The 20,729-nt window shown below is 34.1% G+C and overlaps 1 protein-coding gene across 7 annotated transcripts in view; it reads right to left on the bottom strand.

Moving 5' to 3' along the window:
- Nucleotides 1–20,729, bottom strand: part of Sesn_2 (sestrin homolog) — a 49,801-nt gene that overhangs the window by 17,471 nt on the left and 11,601 nt on the right. For 2 of the 7 annotated variants that reach the window (XM_011198210.3, XM_054234527.1), the window contains one exon: nucleotides 18,603–20,328. The exons of 1 other annotated variant lie outside the window; for it this stretch is intronic. In XM_011198210.3, coding sequence (XP_011196512.2) covers nucleotides 18,603–18,644 — 42 coding nt within the window. In that variant the 5' untranslated portion in view covers nucleotides 18,645–20,328. Of the gene's footprint in view, nucleotides 1–1,668; nucleotides 1,874–3,204; nucleotides 4,409–18,602; nucleotides 20,329–20,729 lie in introns of those variants that run through there. 4 more of the 7 variants (XM_011198208.3, XM_029046234.2, XM_011198209.3 and 1 more) reach the window with 4 other exon arrangements.

Raw genomic sequence — 20,729 nt, 5'->3', positions numbered from 1 at the left:
TCAACAATGTTTTCAATTAAAATGTTGCTTATACGCCATGGTTACATAGAGGACGATGTGATAAATCAACAAATCAGCCGTTATTCTGAGCGATGTAATAATATATCTAATGTTATTACAATATATAAATTAAAAATCATAAATCAATGCTGGTTGGTTGTTTTCGGAATATTTCCACTGATCAGCATGAATCATATACACATATTCATATGTATGTATGCAGGTACATATTTCACCCATGAGAGGGTACATGACGTATACGTAATAAATTTTACATTATATACACCCGGCTTAATGTTGCTGTATTTTGTGCAAATACGTTCGTAAATTAGTAGTTGCTTAACTCAGTCATAAATACTGAACAGACGCTACTAAATGGAAATATTTATAATAAAGATTGATAAACAAAATATATGTAAAAGCAAACAAAACGTTTATATGTTTTATCGATAACAGCAAATGAGTACAAATAAATTTTATAAAGCGATTCTTATAGAAATTTTAATAACAATAAAACTCGGTCTTCAATTAAGATAATTTAGAAAGTACTTTAAAAGCGTTCTCTATACTCTGGAGGTTTGCCACCGAAGGTATCACTAATTAAGCTCATTTCGGGTTTTAAATGTTCGTTTCTCTTTGTCAGCTGTTCAACATTTCTTTCATTTTCATTTTTAAATATTATTATACATGCTCTTGCTTTGGGAATGTTACAATAAATTAAAAGTTATACATATGCATATATATTTATATACTATGAATAGAATGCTACCTAATCCAGAGAATAAAACTTTATTGCCTACACGCGCATGTCCAAAACGTCTACACAAGAGAGCATAACATCAAAAAGCATAATGAAAACCTAGAGGCCAATCATAGAAGGTGCAGACCAAAAAGAAATATGTACAAGCAAATACAACGGACCATCGAACTGTTCGGCCATAGACATACTCGTATCAGCATGTGCTACAAGCAGGCAAGAGTGCGCTTGGACCCAACTGACCGCATTCGGTTTGTGATTTACGCGCTTTACAGGTATTAACACTACGATGGTCAGCTGGCACGGCTCGGTTTGCGCTGTTTGTTGTGGTTTGCTGGTATTTCGTGACGTGCTTGTGTTCTGCAAGCATTTGTCACACGCGTGTCTGCCCACGTTTATCGTCAGCGATCTGCGAGCAACCCTATTTTGTTGGTCTCTTATGAGAATTAGCATAAATTTACATTGAAGCGAGATGAATTTGTTGCTCATTCTGTTTGTTGTCTTTTTTATTAATATTTATTATTAAGTCACTATTTAATGCTTCAAACTACATTTACATATTTATCAGAGTACAGTGTGTTGAAGTTTGTTTCGTTATAAATTAGGAAAATTATTTGCTTTTTATGGATTTTGCGGTTAATGCCTTTTTGTGTTCCGTCTTAATTTAGACTCCCAAAATGCAATATGTTTTGGAGTTTCTTTCAATATTAACACTGAATATCTGTTTATAGTCTAAAATAATAACTAACTCCACACAAGTGTATTAATTTAGTTCCAAATGCTGTATTTGGAATCAAAATTAATTTATTGTAAACATTTATCTGTCTATATTTCTGCTATTTGTAGCTTTTATATATGGTAAATATATATGTATGTAACGTATATTTTGTCAAAACACATTAGTTACTTACTTCACTTCCAATACAGAGACGATTGTTAACGGTATTGCACACAGCTGACGATTGATAACTGTTTGAATTTGTCATACCACAAAAAGAAACTGGTTTTTCACTAAATTTTATTTATTTTGCTTTGTGTTTATATTAGAGACCTTATTAGATATACACACTCTTCACTTCAATTCATTACAGATCATTATTCATTACAGAACAACTACTAGAATTTATAAAACATATTATTTTGTTAAATTCTGAATAAATAATTATTTTTGTTATACTACATATTTTCTTTGATTTCTTTCTTTTGCTTTCTTGAAAAGGGCATATTTTCATTTGTTTCACTGTTTACTTATAACCCACGATGACTTATTTATTTTCAGATTTTAAACTTTTATTTTCATTTCTCGCATAATGAATTGACCACATACTTATATTTCATATTTACTTAAGGAAAATCGCCCTAATTGTATATAAAATGTAACAGCTTCTGGTTCAAAAAATGTCGAGTTTAATCAAACCCGCAATTCTGTTAAACTAATACACTGCACTCAACACAAACTATAATAGAAAGATACACTTGATCCAAATGCAATACCAGAGCAAGATCACCAAAACGTTGTTAAATTGTAAAGTCGATCACTAACAGAGAAGAATGTTGACAGAGTTTGTTAGTCATTGGTCATCAGTTAATGAAGTAAAATGTCAAATACGAAACCATTAAATTAATAGTCCGGCTTAAGTTCATTATGTGTGTTGTTGTCTAATTATTTTTGCAGCGTTATCAGCTCTGTTATCTACAAAGAAATTGCCTAGATCACTATTGTGGATTTTGAAGTCAATGTAGACAAAGCAAACAGAGATGTGCACACCATTCACAATTCGAATACTATATACATATACATATGTAAGTAGTATTATTCGGTTTAAACAAACAGTTTAGCTAAGTATTAAACAGATAACTTTGTTAGTCTAAAAGTTTAAATGCCAAAAGTAAAAAAATCATTAATAATATTGAAGAGTTGGTTGGAGAGGCAGAAGTAATGATTTTCTTGTTTCAAATATTTATTGGGGAATGTTAACTTAGTATTTTTATGAAAGACCTCAGATTTGAATTTTTGACTATAATTTCGAAAAAATGTCTTAAGAACATTTGCACTGACGTCAATTTTCCGTAAAGAGTACCGTTAGTTTTGTGGAGTGAATTGATCAAATACATTTATACTTTTTTGTCAAAATATTTGCATATTTTGTGCAGAAACATCTAAATTGTGAATTGCTGCGCTTCGTGTATGCCTTCTTAGCATTTATAAATTATAATTTAATATTTGCTAATTGTTAAATTTTCAAATGCACTTCTCTGCGTGATTGCTTTTCACCAATCATTGTAGTATTTTTCAGTGGTAGCATTTCTTATAATTTGCTTACAGTATTTAGAGTGTTATTCGTTTATGGCGCGCACTATCAATTTAAAATACCAAAGAGAATCACAAATGAACACTTTTACGCGCGATAATCACAAAAATCGTAAACAACAACACATTTACATACCTGCGCATAAGCGCAACAACAACAACACAATCGAAATAAAAACGAATAACAATAAAATTGCTGCAATTTATGAGCGATGCGTGAGTGTCGGCAATTGACGCGTTGCCAAGCGGCACACGCACCACGATAAGTGCTCCGCGAAGCAGACTGTGTCGGAGCGCGCTGGATCGTCCAAACGGCTTTTGCTGAAACAATAGTCAACTTTAGCCTATGTGACTTTGGCTTCGGTTGGCTGGCTGACTCGTTGGCTGTATCTGATAAAGGCCGTTTGATCGATCGACTAAGTTTATGTGCGCGCGCGTTTCTACTCTTCGCTGGCGGTACGTACGGAACGGGATCCCGAGCGCTGCGTTGTGAATACCTTACCGCGTGCGGTCTAAAACAAGAATGAGCTAACTGAAAACACTGAAAACTTTTCGAAAACAAATGTGTGCCGAAAAATACTAGGCAATCGCCGAGTTAATGCGAGCGTGCTCGAATAAAGGGCTTCGGCGCATTCACTGTGTTTTCTTTTGTGTCGTCGTGCGGCTACAATCGACGGCTATTGTTTGCGCGCGCATATCCAAAGAGTCTACATACGAGTATGTACTCGTATAGTATCAGAGTTGAGCTTATACATAGTATTCCCATACTGACACATACTGATATACACTCATACATTTGTAGAGGTATTTTGTTATTATCTGCACAGTTTGTTGTTGGTTTTTGTTTTTGTTTTGTTTATTGGTCTTTTCTAGCTGAATAAATAATTGACCTACCCGCACAAATTTCGCTTTTGTTGTTTTCTTCCTTTACTTTTCACTGTAGTTTGTTTTTATCTTGTTGTTGCTTTGTTGATGTGAAATGTATGAGCAACCCTCGACAAGCTTTTTGTGTGTTCTTTTCGGTGCCTGTAATTCTCATCGGTTTATTTACGAAAAATCAGAAATCTGGTTAGTGGGAATAGTGATGGGCTACGCCCTAAGAATCGCCAAAAGTGAAAACACACACACACACACACACGCACAGAACTAGCAAATAAAACTAAAAATGGTGCCTGTTGATAGAATACAAAGCATTTGGTAAACAATTTTGAGCGCGGAAGAAACACAAATGTAAACAAGTCAACATATCACAGCGCAGTTGAGTACTCGTAGATAGAATAGATAGGTACCTCTACAAATCCACATACTCGTGAGCATACATCTGTTCGGTTCCATTCGTACCCTGTCCGCAAATATCCAATTATTATCGAAACATCATTTTACAATGTGATTATTGGATTAAATATGAACAACAGGGAATCATCCAATTTGTTGAAAAATTATTAGATAAGGGAATCAAATGAAACAACTGAACATAATACAAATCACAAGTATATTCGAGAATATATTCTTCCGATTTCTTACATGAAAATTGTCAAAACATTGGCAATAATCTCTTTGTTTTCCGACTACTTCGATTGTTTCAGAAAATTCCTGCTGGGCATACGTTGTATGGATAGAAGTTTGTGGTATTCAAATAGGAAAACGAAAAACAACAATTCAGTAGCATAAAAATGAAAACAGTGTCAGCAATTGACAATCTGCTATGAAGTTTACTCAGTGATAAAGCGAAGGTCACTTCTTTCTCAAAAGATCAAATCAATTTATAACTCTACATGATCTTTTCTTTGTTTTGTTTAGTTTTTATCGGTATCTACAACTCTTGTGCACTGTAAGACTATTATTTGCAGCGAAATTTCGAAAATATTGATTTTGATAATGAGAATTAAAGAATCTACACTGTATCATCAAAGAATGAACGTAGTTTAAACAATTCTTTCGATGCTTGGCTATCTTTAGAATTAAAATTTGTTTTTAGAGATAAGGCCCAGACAATTTTGCCGGAACGGGTTATTGAAAACTTATTTCTTACGAATGTAGGTATTCAAATATTGATTGATTTGAAATACCGATTACTTCAATCTGGAGAAGCACCATTTCATGGGAATGTGTATACGGACTAGGATGATTGGAATTGATCCATATATCCGGCATAAAGTCTAATAGAATTACCAAAATCATCATATATAGTATATGAGGGCTGAGGTAATTCCTGAACCGATTTCACTATTAACCCCATTGTATTAGGTATATACGGCCTAGGTGAAGTTATAAACCGATTTTGACCATTTTGTATTACAACGATATTGGTGAAAGATTAATTAAATTTTTCATATTGCTTTTACCAGCAAAAACCACACATTTTCCTTATGACGGCGAAATTGATTTATATTTTTCACAAATAACGACATAGTTCAAAGTGGGTCACATTTATGCCCAAGAAAAAGCATCGGTACACTCTATTTGGTCCATTTATGCTCAACATTGTCTTTAATAAATATGTATATTACAGGCCACTAGATTTGTCAATAAACTGATGAACTTGAAATCGCTCTTCTGAAAAATCGACTTTTTTGAGTTGTGACACTATTCAAGTAAATGAGCGAAATATACTAATATTGCAGTATGCATTTACGAGTATGCCAACACATTAATACCTTAACTATGTATATACTGGCATTTATTTATCTACATAGTTACAGACAAAAGCCGGAAATCGTAAAAATTAACCAAGCTTGAACCTGTCATGCTTCCAACCGCTGCTATTGCAGCGCGAACTCGTGTTTTGTTGTTTTCGAAATACTCTTTGCCAACTAACTACGAGTACAAGGTATACACATTCCACACATAGATAGTTGACTACGATGTTTTTGCATAAAAACTGGTGTATTTGTTTAACTACTGTTTACCATTCGGTTGTCGAGTGGTGTGGCGGATTGTTGTAAATAAAACTGGCAGGAGCAATAAATTAATTTTAATTTCTCCATTACACATGTTCTTTGCTTTGTTGTGTGCTGAGAGTGCTCGCGTACATATGTACATACATATGATTGAAACCAAAATGTTAATGAGAATAGTGAAGAACTATTTTCTCATTCTTTGATTCTCATGATCGCAGTAAACAAATAGGAAAGGTAGAATAGAATAGAAAATTGGACAGATTCTGAATCGGAACAGGTTGGCTAAAAAGTTGCAATCGCTCGAAAGATCTTCCAACTTTGCGATAACGTTTTGTAGTTAGACTGTTTGTTCCGCAGTACCGGTGGTGTCCTTCCTCTGATTATTCTCTTCCAGTCTGTCTGAGAACAGGAAAAAGTCAATGGGAATCAAATACTGAAAGTATGGTAGATGCGTAAGTAATTAGAAGGTCAACTCATACAATTTCACCGATATTAACATTGATTTGTGAAACAGTGATTCGGTAGATTCTGAGCTTGTGTGCCACCCACATTGCATAGAGTGTGAGCTATGGTGGATAAAAGGATAACCCGAAAGTTTTACCAGAAAGTTTGTGCGATGAACACAATGGCGGATGCAAAGATGACTTTTAATGAATGTTTAACAGACTCAGTGTAAGTTAACTTTCAATATGGTTCAACCACCATCCGACCTGTGTGAGAGGAAGAATAATGGAATATCTCTATGCTATGCCAGCTAACATTATGTCAACATTTAGAAATAGTGTTCCCAACTTCCATTGTGTTCAAACTAGATTCTAAGTCCTAACAGCGTTAATTTTCATTCAAAATGCATCCAACTAGCTCAAATGCAAATATACACGTATGTCAGTACATTCATACTTATATTATTGTTTATAAAATATCGACAATTGATTTATAAATATTTATTAATCTACATTAATGTGGGGTGTACACTTGCCGGGTGAATGACCTCAAAAAGCATTTCGTAGGAAACACTGCCGTAGGAACACCACTTCAGATAAATATTTATATTCCAATACAAAAGTCAACAAAATCGTACATATGTATGTGCATAGATATGTGTGTATGTAAACAAACATGCACTTCTAATTGCGGCGCTAGATTATTGCATATTTTCAAGGCTTACGACTTGAGAGGCCTTCTAAGTGAGATCATCAAAAGTCATACAAAATATATGAACGTACATATGTATGTATGAATGTACGGATCTGTGTATGATATATATGCAAATATGCAACTTGCAAGCTAGCCTTCACCCTTCACGCTTGATTGCATTTACAAATAAGTGCATACTATATACTCTATAATACTTGCATACATACTATACATGCAAAAGTTTATCATTGTCATATCACTTATATGGTTAAATATGTATGTGAATATGGTCACTTGCAATACATGTACATATATAAATATGTATGTGTGTGTGTGTTTTCTTCTATGATAATATTTAATATTTTGTTTTTATAAAAAAAGTGGCGCAACCCCGTTTTTGTTTATTTTTATTTTTTACGCCACAAATAGTGTTGACCAGGGAGTGGGTGGCTTGGAGGGGCCAAATTTACAACGCGTGTGATGTAAATACTCTACAAGACAGAGATTGATGGAAGAGTAACGTGAAGTGCATAGTATACACATGATATAAATATATATGTACATACATGTGCCTCTTTATATTGTAAAATTGTAGTTAAGGTTGAAGAGCACAATCAGTGGCGAACAACAACTGGTGGCTGCGCTCAACGGTGCTTTACGGCAGGTGCTAAGTATTAACATTCACGATCCACAATACATGATATATCTAAGTGCACTCACAAAGAAATTAATTAAAACAAAATTAATATATAAAAGGCGTGGCGTCAATTAACACATACATACATACGTACACATACTTACATACATACATATGAACGTATGCAATACCAGGTGATTAGTGTATTCCTAAAACAAAAACAAAACATGAAGAAATTGAATGTCGGAGAGCCTTAAGCCACTTTGGGGAATAAAGCAACTTAGTAGTATAATATAATAATATTTATAAATACAATTAATAAAATTAATAGTCTAATGGTAATGGTCAAAACTCTGTACATTTCTCTGTATTTTTCAACATAACCGCAACCGCAACCGCAAAACACTATCATATCCATACTATGCATCTACGTACACAAGTATATCAGTCTATTTATTTATTGCCGTATGAAACAATTGAACAAAGATTTCTACAGTCTCTAGGTTGTATAGCATTTCCATTAGAAATTAAAGTAAATAAGTCAATAACAACAATTATAGCGCTGTAATGACAAATTGTCTAGACATTATAAACTAACAGAGACATTTGAGAACTGCATTGTTATTGTTATTGCCATTATTTATTATTGTTGTTGTTAGCAATTGTAAGACCCAGTTACACTTGCTTGTGCATAAACAAAATAAAGGCAAACACATACACACATACATACCTACGGATTTATAGCCCTTATGACACATGTTGACTTACCTATTTACGGGAAAATAAATAAATAAGTAATACATACATACAACTAAATATGTATGTATGTATATACAGGTACATAGCTGTTTTGTTTCGTGAATATTCGCATGTTGCAGTATTCGTAGACTAGGCGGCGGTCTGAACTAACGCTTTGACGGTTCCAGCTTTCGTATTTACATTGCCCTCTGCTTCTTCTACTTTTTGCCAACTTTGCAGTTAACGAGTTGTAAACAAAACAAATAGATTAAGCAAATATAGATGTTTGCGCTGTGTATATGTATGTATGTGATACATTGAAGTATTGAACTTTTTAAATTAATCTATGTATTTTTTTATAATCACAAAAGATTGATAATCTAAGGCTGTCAAATTATATTATAGTTAATTGAATGTTTACAAAGCGGTTAGTAGGAATAGCAGCGTCAATCCACATTCAATATAACGCTTCGTTCGCGAACTGCTCGTCAGAGCTCTTCATACCTATTTTTATATGTATACACATGTATTAATTAGTGTGAATGTATGTACATATGTGTACATTATGTATTTAGTATATCACCTAATTCAGGGTTATTAATTATTGGCTGATTTATGAGTTTTTAATGTGCGTCAGCAACATTACACTCGGAGACTTGTTGCCAAACGAAATGTTATCAATTCTAAATTTACATCATCGATTGCTTATCAGTAGACAATGAATAACTAGAATATTTCTTCAACTATCACTCCTACATAGTGTATATGTAATTATATAAGTTTTGTTTGTGTGTGGTTATTATACACTCGCAAAATGCTGTCCAGAGTATAATAGTTTTGTTCTCTTCTAAGGGCAGACGAGACAAGGTGAATTTCGTATGTATATAATCATAATAAGTTATTCTCCCAGACAATCTGAGGCGTAGTACCGCCAATGAACCAAACTTATTGAAAACTCCAGAGCTCGTACACTATATACATATGTAAGTATAAATATTGTCTTTGTTCTGTTGACTTTATTTCTAATATATCGTTAAGTTTGATAATTTTATTAATAAAATTGGATGGACTTACTTCCTCAAACTTACTATAGTGTAACGCCACATATATTTAAATTGAATCCAAAACAACCCTTAGCCACAATATACCCTATAATTTTCGACTTTATACGTTTATACCGTTTATGTCGTTACGATATTTTAATGGTTTAATCTCAATCAATATCAATGTGGTTTAGCATTGGAAATGAATGAAATCGGTCCGGTATATTCCGATTCATTCCTTCACATATTGTAAATTAATAATTACGATAACTCACAATTCGTTCTTCAGTTGTCACAAATGAAATGAATGCAATAACAGCATAAAACGAATGGACAAGCACCAATTAAAAAACGATTTGTTAGTGAGGTATTTTACATAAATTTAATATTTATGCTTACGTTTGGGTGTTCAATTTGATGAATGAATGAGCGGTTTTCACTAACGAGTGTATAAGGTTAGTTCATTATTCAACAAACAGCAGTTACTCTCTCAATGATGTGCTTGGCTAAATTATGTAGTATATTCTGCATATTTATTTGCCATAGAGTTGGCCAAGCTCAACAACTTCTCAGTACGATAGACTATCAGTCTATACAATTAACTTGGTCTAAATTTAAAACATAATAAAAATTAGGTGAGCCAAGTTCCTACAACAGTTTACAGATAAGTAACCAATAAGTAGGCAAACAAACAAAACCGATGTGCAAACAGCACAGGTGTAGTGTTAGAAAATAATATGTACATAGATAGACAATAAGTTTATAAAGCTCAAAAGCATACATACATACAAATACAGACATTCACTTATAAATAACTTTATGTTTCCATTTGTCATCCCACCTTCATAAATACATTGTACATACATATGAAGCGTAAAAAACATACTTAAGGTGTAGCATAGACCTAAGCGATGGAGAGCTAACCAAACAGTACATATTGCTTATGCCAATAACGGTATTCAAGCATATGGCGCATACATACATACTTACATACATAAACACAGTAAGCATGGTAACAGCTTGCAAAATGATAGCACAAAGAAATAAAGAGCAAACTGTTGGACTCTTTACATCGCTGTTACCAAGCTGTCTCCACTAACAATCGCTGTCAATAGTTTATTCTTAAAATTTATTACTTGATAAGAAAACTATCAAACTCTATTCCTTTTGGACATGGTGAAACAATTCAATTTGAAATACAATTATTGATTGTTTGGTGTACGATCAGTCTAGTTGTTAAAATCAATTGAAATAATCTCTAGATTACTAGATACCCGAAATACAATATTTTCCAAATTTAATATAAATACATATAATCTGTAGGATGAACGAATCGAGACTTGATTTTAAATAGAACTTTCTAATATTTATGAACCGTGCAAGACTATTATATATCACTAGTAAAACCGATCCAAGTTGAACTTAAAATCACTTGCCAAAGTTTATTCTAAATTAATTCACATAATTGGGAAAGCGGAAGAGTGTATAAGAGTTTGCAATGAGCAAATGTGTACATTCGATTTTTGACTATTTGTCATACGTAAATTTTGTGAATTCTCTTATACACTTCCATAAAATATTTTGCCAATATCACTCGCTTTTTTATTTTTATCGCATAATTTTTGCCAGTATCAAGGACAAAATTCTCCTATTGCAAAGAGTTATTTATTTGGACGACAAAGTGAGTCAGCGCGTAAACTAAATTGTAGTTTACAAAAACAAAATAAACTATCAATTAAACAACTGTCGTAGAGAGGCCATTGAACTTTTGCTTCGTATATGCTCTAAACTAATTTAAAGGCAACAAAATAAAAAAATGAAGATGTTAGCATGCAAATTACACATTTGGTGTACTTGTAAAGATATATATATTACGGTATTTCTCTTGATAATGAAATTAGTAACTTAATTATGTTTTTATACGATGCGCTTAATTATGTAAAAATGTTTATAAATAAAATTTTATAAAGTTCAGTAACCACTTTTGACTTATTTGTGTATTGGTACGATGTATGGGAGCATCCTTTGGAATAACAAACTCATTAAAGTCATTATAAATCTCTTCAAAAGAACCCATTTGCAATTTCATTATATTTTCACTTTTGATATGCTGCTGTTGATCAGCGAACAAAAATGGCACGCAATATTTGGATACAGATTTTTCGATTATTTTTGAGAAAAAAAGCTACATTTAAGGCATTGGGCTATTTAAAAATAAAATATGTACTATATGTGCTGTATATACAGTACTGTCCAATACTAAGCCACCATCAAGTGTGTTTTTATAAATATATAAACAGTTTTTTGATAACGGTTAAACTTTAACATAATTGTATTTAAATTCCATAGTTCCTTATTAAGGTAATTAATTATCACGTTTGGTGGTAATTACTTTTAGTTACCCCAATTACCACTGGGATACCCCCACCAGTTAATTTGTGTTCAATTCACTACGTATTATTGTATATATTACGCTACCGAGTTAGTTAGCTCTGCATATGGATTTGCTGCTTTAGAGTATTCTTAATTAGTTATTATTACTTTCCAAATGGCGGTCATGCTGTCTAACCTGCTGGTTATTATTGCACCTAATGTCGAATTAGGATGTAGACTTCTTTAGTGCAGATGTAGCGACAATTCGAACGAGCCCCATTCATATCTAAATAACAAAACTATGCTCCGTAGAAGGCAAGAATCAACCAAGCAGGTCGTACTATTCGAATCAACATCTAGAACTGATGTTGATGAGCACAATCCAGTCCATCGTTACAATTTAGTTGGGTCTTTCTTGGGTCATGTGTCTCTAAGCGACTACGGAGACAAGCCTTTCAGATTTAAATTCATTAATTTCTATAACCAGCTTGTTTTATGACTGATCTGATTACCTTAATTAAAGCCCATTATTTCCCATCCTCCTATTTTCATTCACTTTATCAAAGAGCATAATTATTATAATACAAGTTCAGGCTAATCTTAAAAGACTTCACCTTAGTGCATACATCGCCATTAAAAAACTCTTTCACCATTGGAAAGCTACATTCACCGCGAGTAACATAGGTTATATTTATTCCTAGAATCTCAACTTTCTGGATATAGTTCCCAGGTGAGGGTATCAAAACGACTCCCTGATGGAGAATCTTAATCTGAAACTGAAAATGGTCTTGCAAGTAATACTCTTCGCATCACAATCGCGTTCCAGAAAGTCGAGAAGCGAGCGCTCGCAGCTGCTTGCTGAACAAAATTTCAAAACCTATAACTTATATAACTTTTGAAATGTTTGTTTAAACCCGTGTGAAGCCGGAGCGGTCTGCTAGTTGAAAAATATAAAAGTAAAGTTCATTGGCTCACTTTTTCGCCTTTATGCGTGACTGTAAACACATGTAGACTATCAAATTAGCAGAGAAATTATACGGGCACACTAAATTTTCGCTCATAAAAATTATAAAATCTAAATTCAAAATTCTAAAAATATGCACTGGCTTATCAGCTCATGATAGCCGACCGAAAAATTATAAGAGTGGGAGTTTGGCTATTTGTTTGTAAATACAACAAACATTCGCACATTTGTGAGTATATTATAAATCTTGTGTATATTTGCTTATATAAAAGTATATATCGTCAGTTTGGGCAACTTCGTAAATTACAACAAAAACAAATGTGGAAAAACAAAAGCAATCGCGAAGAAAGCGTAAACACTCATTTAATTCCCACTGGCGTTGGCATATTATAGCGCATCACTATGGCTGTTCAGCGTTGAAAACGGGTGTTGATGGGCACCGAAATAAAATACGTACACATAAGCACACATACAATCCAGCACATAAAACAATCCCCTAAAAATAACAAAATTGGTGTGCGCTTGATTTGCGGTCGATTACACAAATAAATGGCTTATACTATAAAATGTATACTATGGTTAGCGTATGCTCATATCATTCCACGGATTTATGCCCCGTAGGAAAAATCATTGGTAACTCATTGCTTTTTGAAAAATAAAAACAACAGTTTTCAATGCACAAATGATGTCAAAGCGTGAACACTGTGAGAAAATGATCAGCTAACCCGATCCAAGGGAAAATATTAAAATACCGCTGATTTCTAAGGTGGAGAAGTTTCTTTAGCAAGCCACTCTCACAAGATTGATCAAATGAAATGAGACGGTTGCCGTTTAAATTGCGAGCACGTTTTGTAACTTAGGGATATTCAATTCTCAAATACACTAGTCAGTTAGTAAATGCTTTTTTTACACACTATTAGAAATTTATTGCATAGAGATATAGCTCCCCTGCATTGCTATTCTACTGCTCGGAATTTCTATTGGGAGCTAAGTTCTTATATTAATCTATCGTAGTGCATACAAGTATATGTTTATAAATGTACCTATGTACTATATTCACAAAAATATCATAAAAAGGCTGTTTTATGCGACAGTGCTTTTGCTTAACAAATGTACATGTGTATGTACAAATGCCTGAATATTTATATCAATTTTAATATGTGAACATTTTCCTTTGACCACCCGCTCACAAATAATTCAACACTCCGCGTACAAGAAACTTATCATTATAGTAATGTTTATTTAATTAATTTAGTTCATACATACATATTTACAAAATCCGTACACGTCATACGCTGCTGCTGTGAGTGTGCATGTTTTTTCCGTGTTTGCCTTTATTATTTAGAGCAAAATAATCTCAAACAGCAAAATAACAAAAGAAACAACACAAACAACTCAAACAAAAGGCAAAAAAATTGTCAATTTAGGGTAAGTAAGTATGTAGTTAACTGATAAGAGCCATTATTTGTTGTCTGTCGTAAGATTATTAAATCGTCGCGCTCACCTCGAGATAAGGCACAAAAACAACAAGAAATAACTATAATAGAATATGACATTATCTAGTCATATTTGACTGCTAACAATTCTAACACAACACAAACAATAATTGATATGTTCATATGTATATGTGCGATGAACTCTGGATGCATGTACATACATATGTACATATACGAGTATAATGAGTGTATAGAGTAGGACTCAGAAATGTTATACCATGAGATACTTTAGTTGCTAAGAAGTGAAACATAACAACAAGTCTGCGAACCTTAGTTGTGGATTTATTTCAAACAATTCAATTTACTCTTGATATTAGCATAGATTTAGGCATTTGACACAAAATAGTCGTCCTTGATTCGACACTTTTATTCTCTCGTAACACGTTGCACATAACGTTTGCTCTAACTGCCCCAAATAGGTTTTTTGTATATATCTCGCAAACCACTAAAGCTATATAAACCAAATCATGAAAATAAGTGAAATCGGAAAATAACCATGCCCACCTCACATACAGAGGTTATGTTGAATATTACTAAAAGTGTGTTAACTCACTAACCGAAAACAAATGGTAAGTCTCTCAAATTGTTAATGTACTTCATAGGGAATATGCCGAATATATGGGCCAAATTGTGTGTTATCTTAATAAAATTACATCAATAAATTGTGAGAGTATAAAATATCCGGTTACACTCGAACTTAGCCCTTATGTGTTTTCTTCTTTGCTTTGTTTGATCAATTAATTTCGTATAATTTTTCAAATTAGATCTCGATTGAAATTGAACTGTCTTCCTTAAAGTAGGTAGTAAACCAACTATATCATACCTACTTTTTCCATAGACTCCTTTCCATTTCTTCACAATATTTGAATACTTTTCATCTTGGTCTAAGCATCTGTTTGGATCTTTAGTTTCCGCTCTACTTCGAAACATTTTGATTAAGATTTGTTTATACAAATATGGCATCCGCTTTTCAACACCTCAAAGAGGGTCGAATGGTGTTCGCATTCCATTTTCACTTTATTTGTGCGAAGAATCACACGGTCATTGACTTGTGCCAATTGTAGTAGATTTTCTTAGATGTAAACAATGGAATTAAAAGCTTATACGCATAGACAATTGATTTGGGTTTCATTAAGAAAATACAACATGCTTAAATGTTGAAAATAGGAATAAAGTAAAATTGTCGTTAATTGTTGTAGAATTAATAAATCCAGCACCGCTCAGTTTAATTAGGTAAATCTATTTTGATTTTACTTGCCATGGCAGGAGATTCGGTCAAATGGGCAGAGGGTGTTGCAGAATATTACCAAATACAAGTTCAAAAAATATTTATTCATTAGTAACAAGTTGCGCATATTTGTACTTGCTTTATTATATTGCTGCCGGCAGACATATTGTTCATTGCTCTATTTTCGTCAATAACCCAGACGATTGGGAATTCACAAAGGCGTGCCTGACCTCGGGCAAGTCGTATTTTCTTGATCAAATTGCAATAACAAAAGAAACAACATCAACAATAATTACACAATAATATATACTCGTACAACGTTACGAATACCACATAGTTACATGAACCGGTGAACACCGTCTGTGACCAAAGTGGCTCGTAAATGAAATCGTAAAAAATATGCCACCAAGTGTAATAAAATTCAACTACAAACAACAAGAACTATTAAATCACATACATACATACATACCAACATACATGCAACACATAATGTGGGTTAGAGCACTGCCTCTAAGATAGAAATTCTAGAAAATTAGGAAGCACAATTGGATAATTATCCTTAACTTTTATCTTAATAATTGTTGAATACAGCAAGAGGACAGTTTTTCATTGATTTAGAACTTGATTATAGAATTTGATACTAACCAATACTGAAACAATTTTCAGATCCCGGTTCTAGAGAAATGAATTATATATCAATTAATGTCAGATGCCAACAATCATATGAGAAAAGTAGATCAGAAAATTTCTCAATTGAAGGGGGTGGCTGCCATGCCAGAGACTTCAGTATTCCTCCCTCGAGACTGAAAATCACATTTCTCGCCGCTGCCAATTTTACAAGACTTTATAAACGCCTTATAATGTTGGCCAAAGCTTGTCGTGTGCATTCGTTTGGAGTATTTTGCAACCGGTCGTGGAGTGTATAGGATGTCATTTCGTGCTATTGATAAAAACAATTGCAAAATCGTGCTCCAATTGCAATAACAAACTTTTGTAGAATGAAGTATCAGCCGAATTCTGTACTGACATCGATATATAGTATAAGTACATTCACATATACATACATACATATGTGGGTACATATGAGTGTGCTTGGGCATGATGATCTGTCTGGTGTGCCAGGGTCGTATGAGTGATATGCGTGTTTAGAATTAGCAAAGAGTACAGCAGCATCATAGATGCTGTTTCTGTTTTTGCGACGCAAATTCGCGCAGTCCATGTCGCGACCGGCGCATAAGAGCTTAGGTACGGCGGCCTTAGAGTAATGAAACTTTGAAAAAAATGCATTTACTGCGGCAATAAAAAAATATTTATGGTGAATGCATATACGAGTAGTATGTTCGAGTATATCATTAACAGCACATATTTTCGTCTCGCAAATAACAATTGTGGTTAGCGGCTGGTAATTAACGGCGCGCCACTAAAAATACACTTGACGTAGGTCATGTTTTCAGTTTGCAATATTCGGTCTCGGTCTCGCGTTTCTAATCGGAAAATGGCGGTGGCAATGTTGGAGGCGGAAATTAGTTGTTGTGGCCCACGACTAATGTGGCGGCTGGCGCCTAGCGGGCAGTAAAGTGTTTTTCTCGCCACATTATTTACATTGAATTAGAAAAATGTTAATGCATTTTCAGTTTTACGAGCTTGTCAGGCATTTAGAATTAGTTAGATGAGTATTACCTTCACACTGTATGTAGCAGCAGTGTATGTGTTGAAGAGGTACACTAATAATACACGCTTTAAATAAAATATTTTAATTGAAGTCAAATCAAAATAATAAGCGTTATGAATTCAAATCTTATATTCAAAAAATCCTACACAAATTAATTATCTCTCATGCCAGATGTGAACTGAGAGATTTGACTTTGCCTGCCGAGGAACGATTTAACATGAGATTACAGAACTACTTAAAATCTTTAAAAACATTGTTGGATTTGCAAAATCTTCCGCGAAATTCGAGATATAAGATACAATACAATTGAATGGAAATTCGCAATTAGCTTTTTATAACTTAATATTTCTGAGTGACTTCTCGAGTTTTATATTCGAATTTTGTTGAATTGAAGAAGTGATGGTTTCATGAATCGCATGTATAAGTAAAATCAATCAGAAATTAATAAAACACTTGTATAATGCAAACGAAACAAAAGAAAAACTTAATTGATTACAATTATTGGAGCCATTAAACTCGGACTCTGAACAACAAATACAAGTCCAGATAAGATAAGGAACACAACGAAGAGAATTCGATCCGTTTGTTGTTCGTATAATTATTGAGAGTAGAAATATATGTACATATGTTCATATAACACAAATGTAAATAGAGTCGACCACCAGAAGCATTAAAGCGAAATCAAAAGAAAATTAAAATTAAAATTAAAATACAGCGAGACAAGTCCTAGCCTTTTGTGCGTAAACTCTCTTATCAGTGGAACAATGCAATCTGCTTATTGACGCTACGTGCCTTTTAGATTTTGTTAAAATACTACTCAAATAAAAAAAAAGTGGAAAAATATCTGATAAGAAAGCCTAAGTGCATTTATACTCTTACGTTTGTATTTGCAAATTATTATTTTTATTTGTGAAATATACGAGTACATGTACTTTAAATGATAACTCTAATGAGAATAAGCGTAATATAATGGACTGTATATAGGTCAATGAAAATGCTCGACAGTGTTTCAGAAACAATAGAGAATTGCTATTTACAATTTGTAAAACCGAGGGATTACTTGTTGTCAAGTGGATTCGTAATTCAAGAATTAGTATTAGAATTAAATCCTTTGCAGCTCCTATGTTTAAGTATGGGTGCTTAGGAATTCAATCTCACTCACAAAACAAATGCGTTTCAAAAGTCATATAGTACCAGAGTAATGTCTAAGTAAGGTCGCATGAATAAAAGTGTTCATACGAAGATGTTGACTGAAAACTTAATTAAAGCTTGCCTTCATACTTAAGATTAGCTTATGCTTGACTTTGGCCAAAAAATTCACAAATATTTAAAGTAAAACTACTTACGTCTTGTCCAATTTGTCCCATATCTGCGCAGAAATCAAACATTGAGAAGGTGCGAAAAGGCAATCGAGATGGTTCGGTGAACAAAATAAAGCTTTAAATGACAACACGTGCGATTGTATTGCAATCAGTAGTTAACCTTTACAAACAACAACAAAAACAACGAAAACAACAACAACAACAACGACAGTAACTTGCTACAAATGGCGGCGAATCAGGTTCAGGTGGAACAACTTTAAAAAGCCGCTCTGAACAGCTGCACACCGTAACGAGGGCCAGGTCGGGCGAACCAACTCGCTGCTGTCAAAACGTGCTGCTTTGCGTACGCTGCTGCACCGTATTGTCACGAAACAGTGAGTTTGCAGAACTTTTTTGGATTTTCTTCGATTTTTATTATTTCTGTGTTCATGCGCAATTAGATTTCTCCGCTTGTCCAACTTCTTTTATTTAACTTCTTCGTCACCTTATTTAGTGTCGTTGCCGCTGCTATATGTAGCTATGCAATTCTGCAGCAACACGCGACAGTAGTTTTGCTATTGGGGTCAAATAGGCAGTGACTTTTTTGCTTTTGTTGTTGTTTTTTATTGACAACCTGTATTGTATTTGTATATTAAAATCGTTGTGATTTACGAACTTCTGACACGTGCCAACTTATTCACTATCGGCCGATGATCAGTGATCTGTGCCCCCAACAGCCCGACAGCTGATCGCTCGAAAGCTATTCGTACTCCACGTGTGGCGCTCCTCGCCCACTTTTATGGCAGTTACATATGCTTGTTCGATTGCAATGAACCGTTACAACGGCTTAGTTACCTGACTCTGTTGCGCTTGCTGCTTCTTGCTTGTTGCTGAGTTATCTGCACTTTTTTGCAACTTTATTTTAACTGTATACCGATTTTCACACCTTTGCCTTATTCGAAAGCTTTTCTTTGGCACTTTTTCACCGTCTTTCTTCGGATCCTCCCTTCTCTCCTTAACCTTCTATGTCAGTTGAGAATTCGGTAACAATCGTCACCTCACGTCGCTGCTTTGCAAATCGTCAAACTGGTTTGTTTTCAATCAGCTTGCTTCGCTCCACCGTTGCACCGTTGCACCGATTTCTCTTTGCTCAGCTTTACTTTGCTGCAGCTGTCAATTGCAATTTTGCTACTGCCGGTGGCCCAGCCCAGCTTTTCTCGTGTGTGTTTACTCTTTCAACTCAGCTGTTTTGCTGGTGTTTCTGGTTTAGTTAGTGTTGTTGGCACCGTTTACTATCATATAATGTTACTATCGCTGCTGTTGTTCCGTTGGTGGAGTTCGCCGAGTTTTTCCGTCTTAAGTCTGTCGTAATGCCACCGCGGCCGTTGCTATCTGGGTTGTGATTGAGGCGCTTGAAGGTGAAGATCGCACGTCGTATGTTGATGAAGCTCAACTCTTCAATGCGTTGCTGTAATGTCTTAACTGTAATGACTTTATTTTCGTTTTTGCTACTCATTTGTATATGCAACAACGTGATGGATGGAAGCGCGGCGTTTGCTGCGTCAAATCGTCAAATTTTATAGAAAATGTCAAATGTATGACTTTGCAAATTAGCTTTATGTGCGTGACGGCGTTTCTGAGGGATAATATATTGCTTATCCTATGCAAAACAAACCATTCACTGTACTTTGTCAACTTTTGATGTCCAAATGTTGTGTGCGTTGTGCTGCTATGTGGACTTCAAAGACTTAAAACTTCCCAAGAATGCGTTCTGTAAAAATAAAACATAAATGATAAGCTACATATTATATCATATTAAAGTAACGGTATTTTTATACTCTCGCAACAAAGTTGCTACGAGATTATTATAGTTTTGTCCACATAACGGTTGGTTGTAAGTCCTAAAACTAAACGAGTTAGATATAGGGTTATATATATCAAAATGATCAGGGTGACGAGAAAAGTTCAAATCCGGATGTCTGTCTGTCCGTCCGTCCGTGCAAGCTGTAACTTGAGTAAAAATTGAGATATCGTAATGAAACTTGGAACACGTATTCCTTGGCACCATAAGAAGGTTAAGTTCGAAAATCAGCAAAATCGGAAAACTGCCACGCCCACAAAATGGAGAAAACCGAAAACACATAAAGTGCCATAACTAAGCCATAAATAAAG

The sequence above is a fragment of the Zeugodacus cucurbitae genome, chromosome 6 (genome assembly GCF_028554725.1).
Source record: "Zeugodacus cucurbitae isolate PBARC_wt_2022May chromosome 6, idZeuCucr1.2, whole genome shotgun sequence".
In the NCBI taxonomy this organism is placed as follows: domain Eukaryota; kingdom Metazoa; phylum Arthropoda; class Insecta; order Diptera; family Tephritidae; genus Zeugodacus; species Zeugodacus cucurbitae.
The sequence above is the reverse complement of the archived record's forward strand: the minus strand, read 5'-3'. Positions and strand labels throughout refer to the sequence as shown.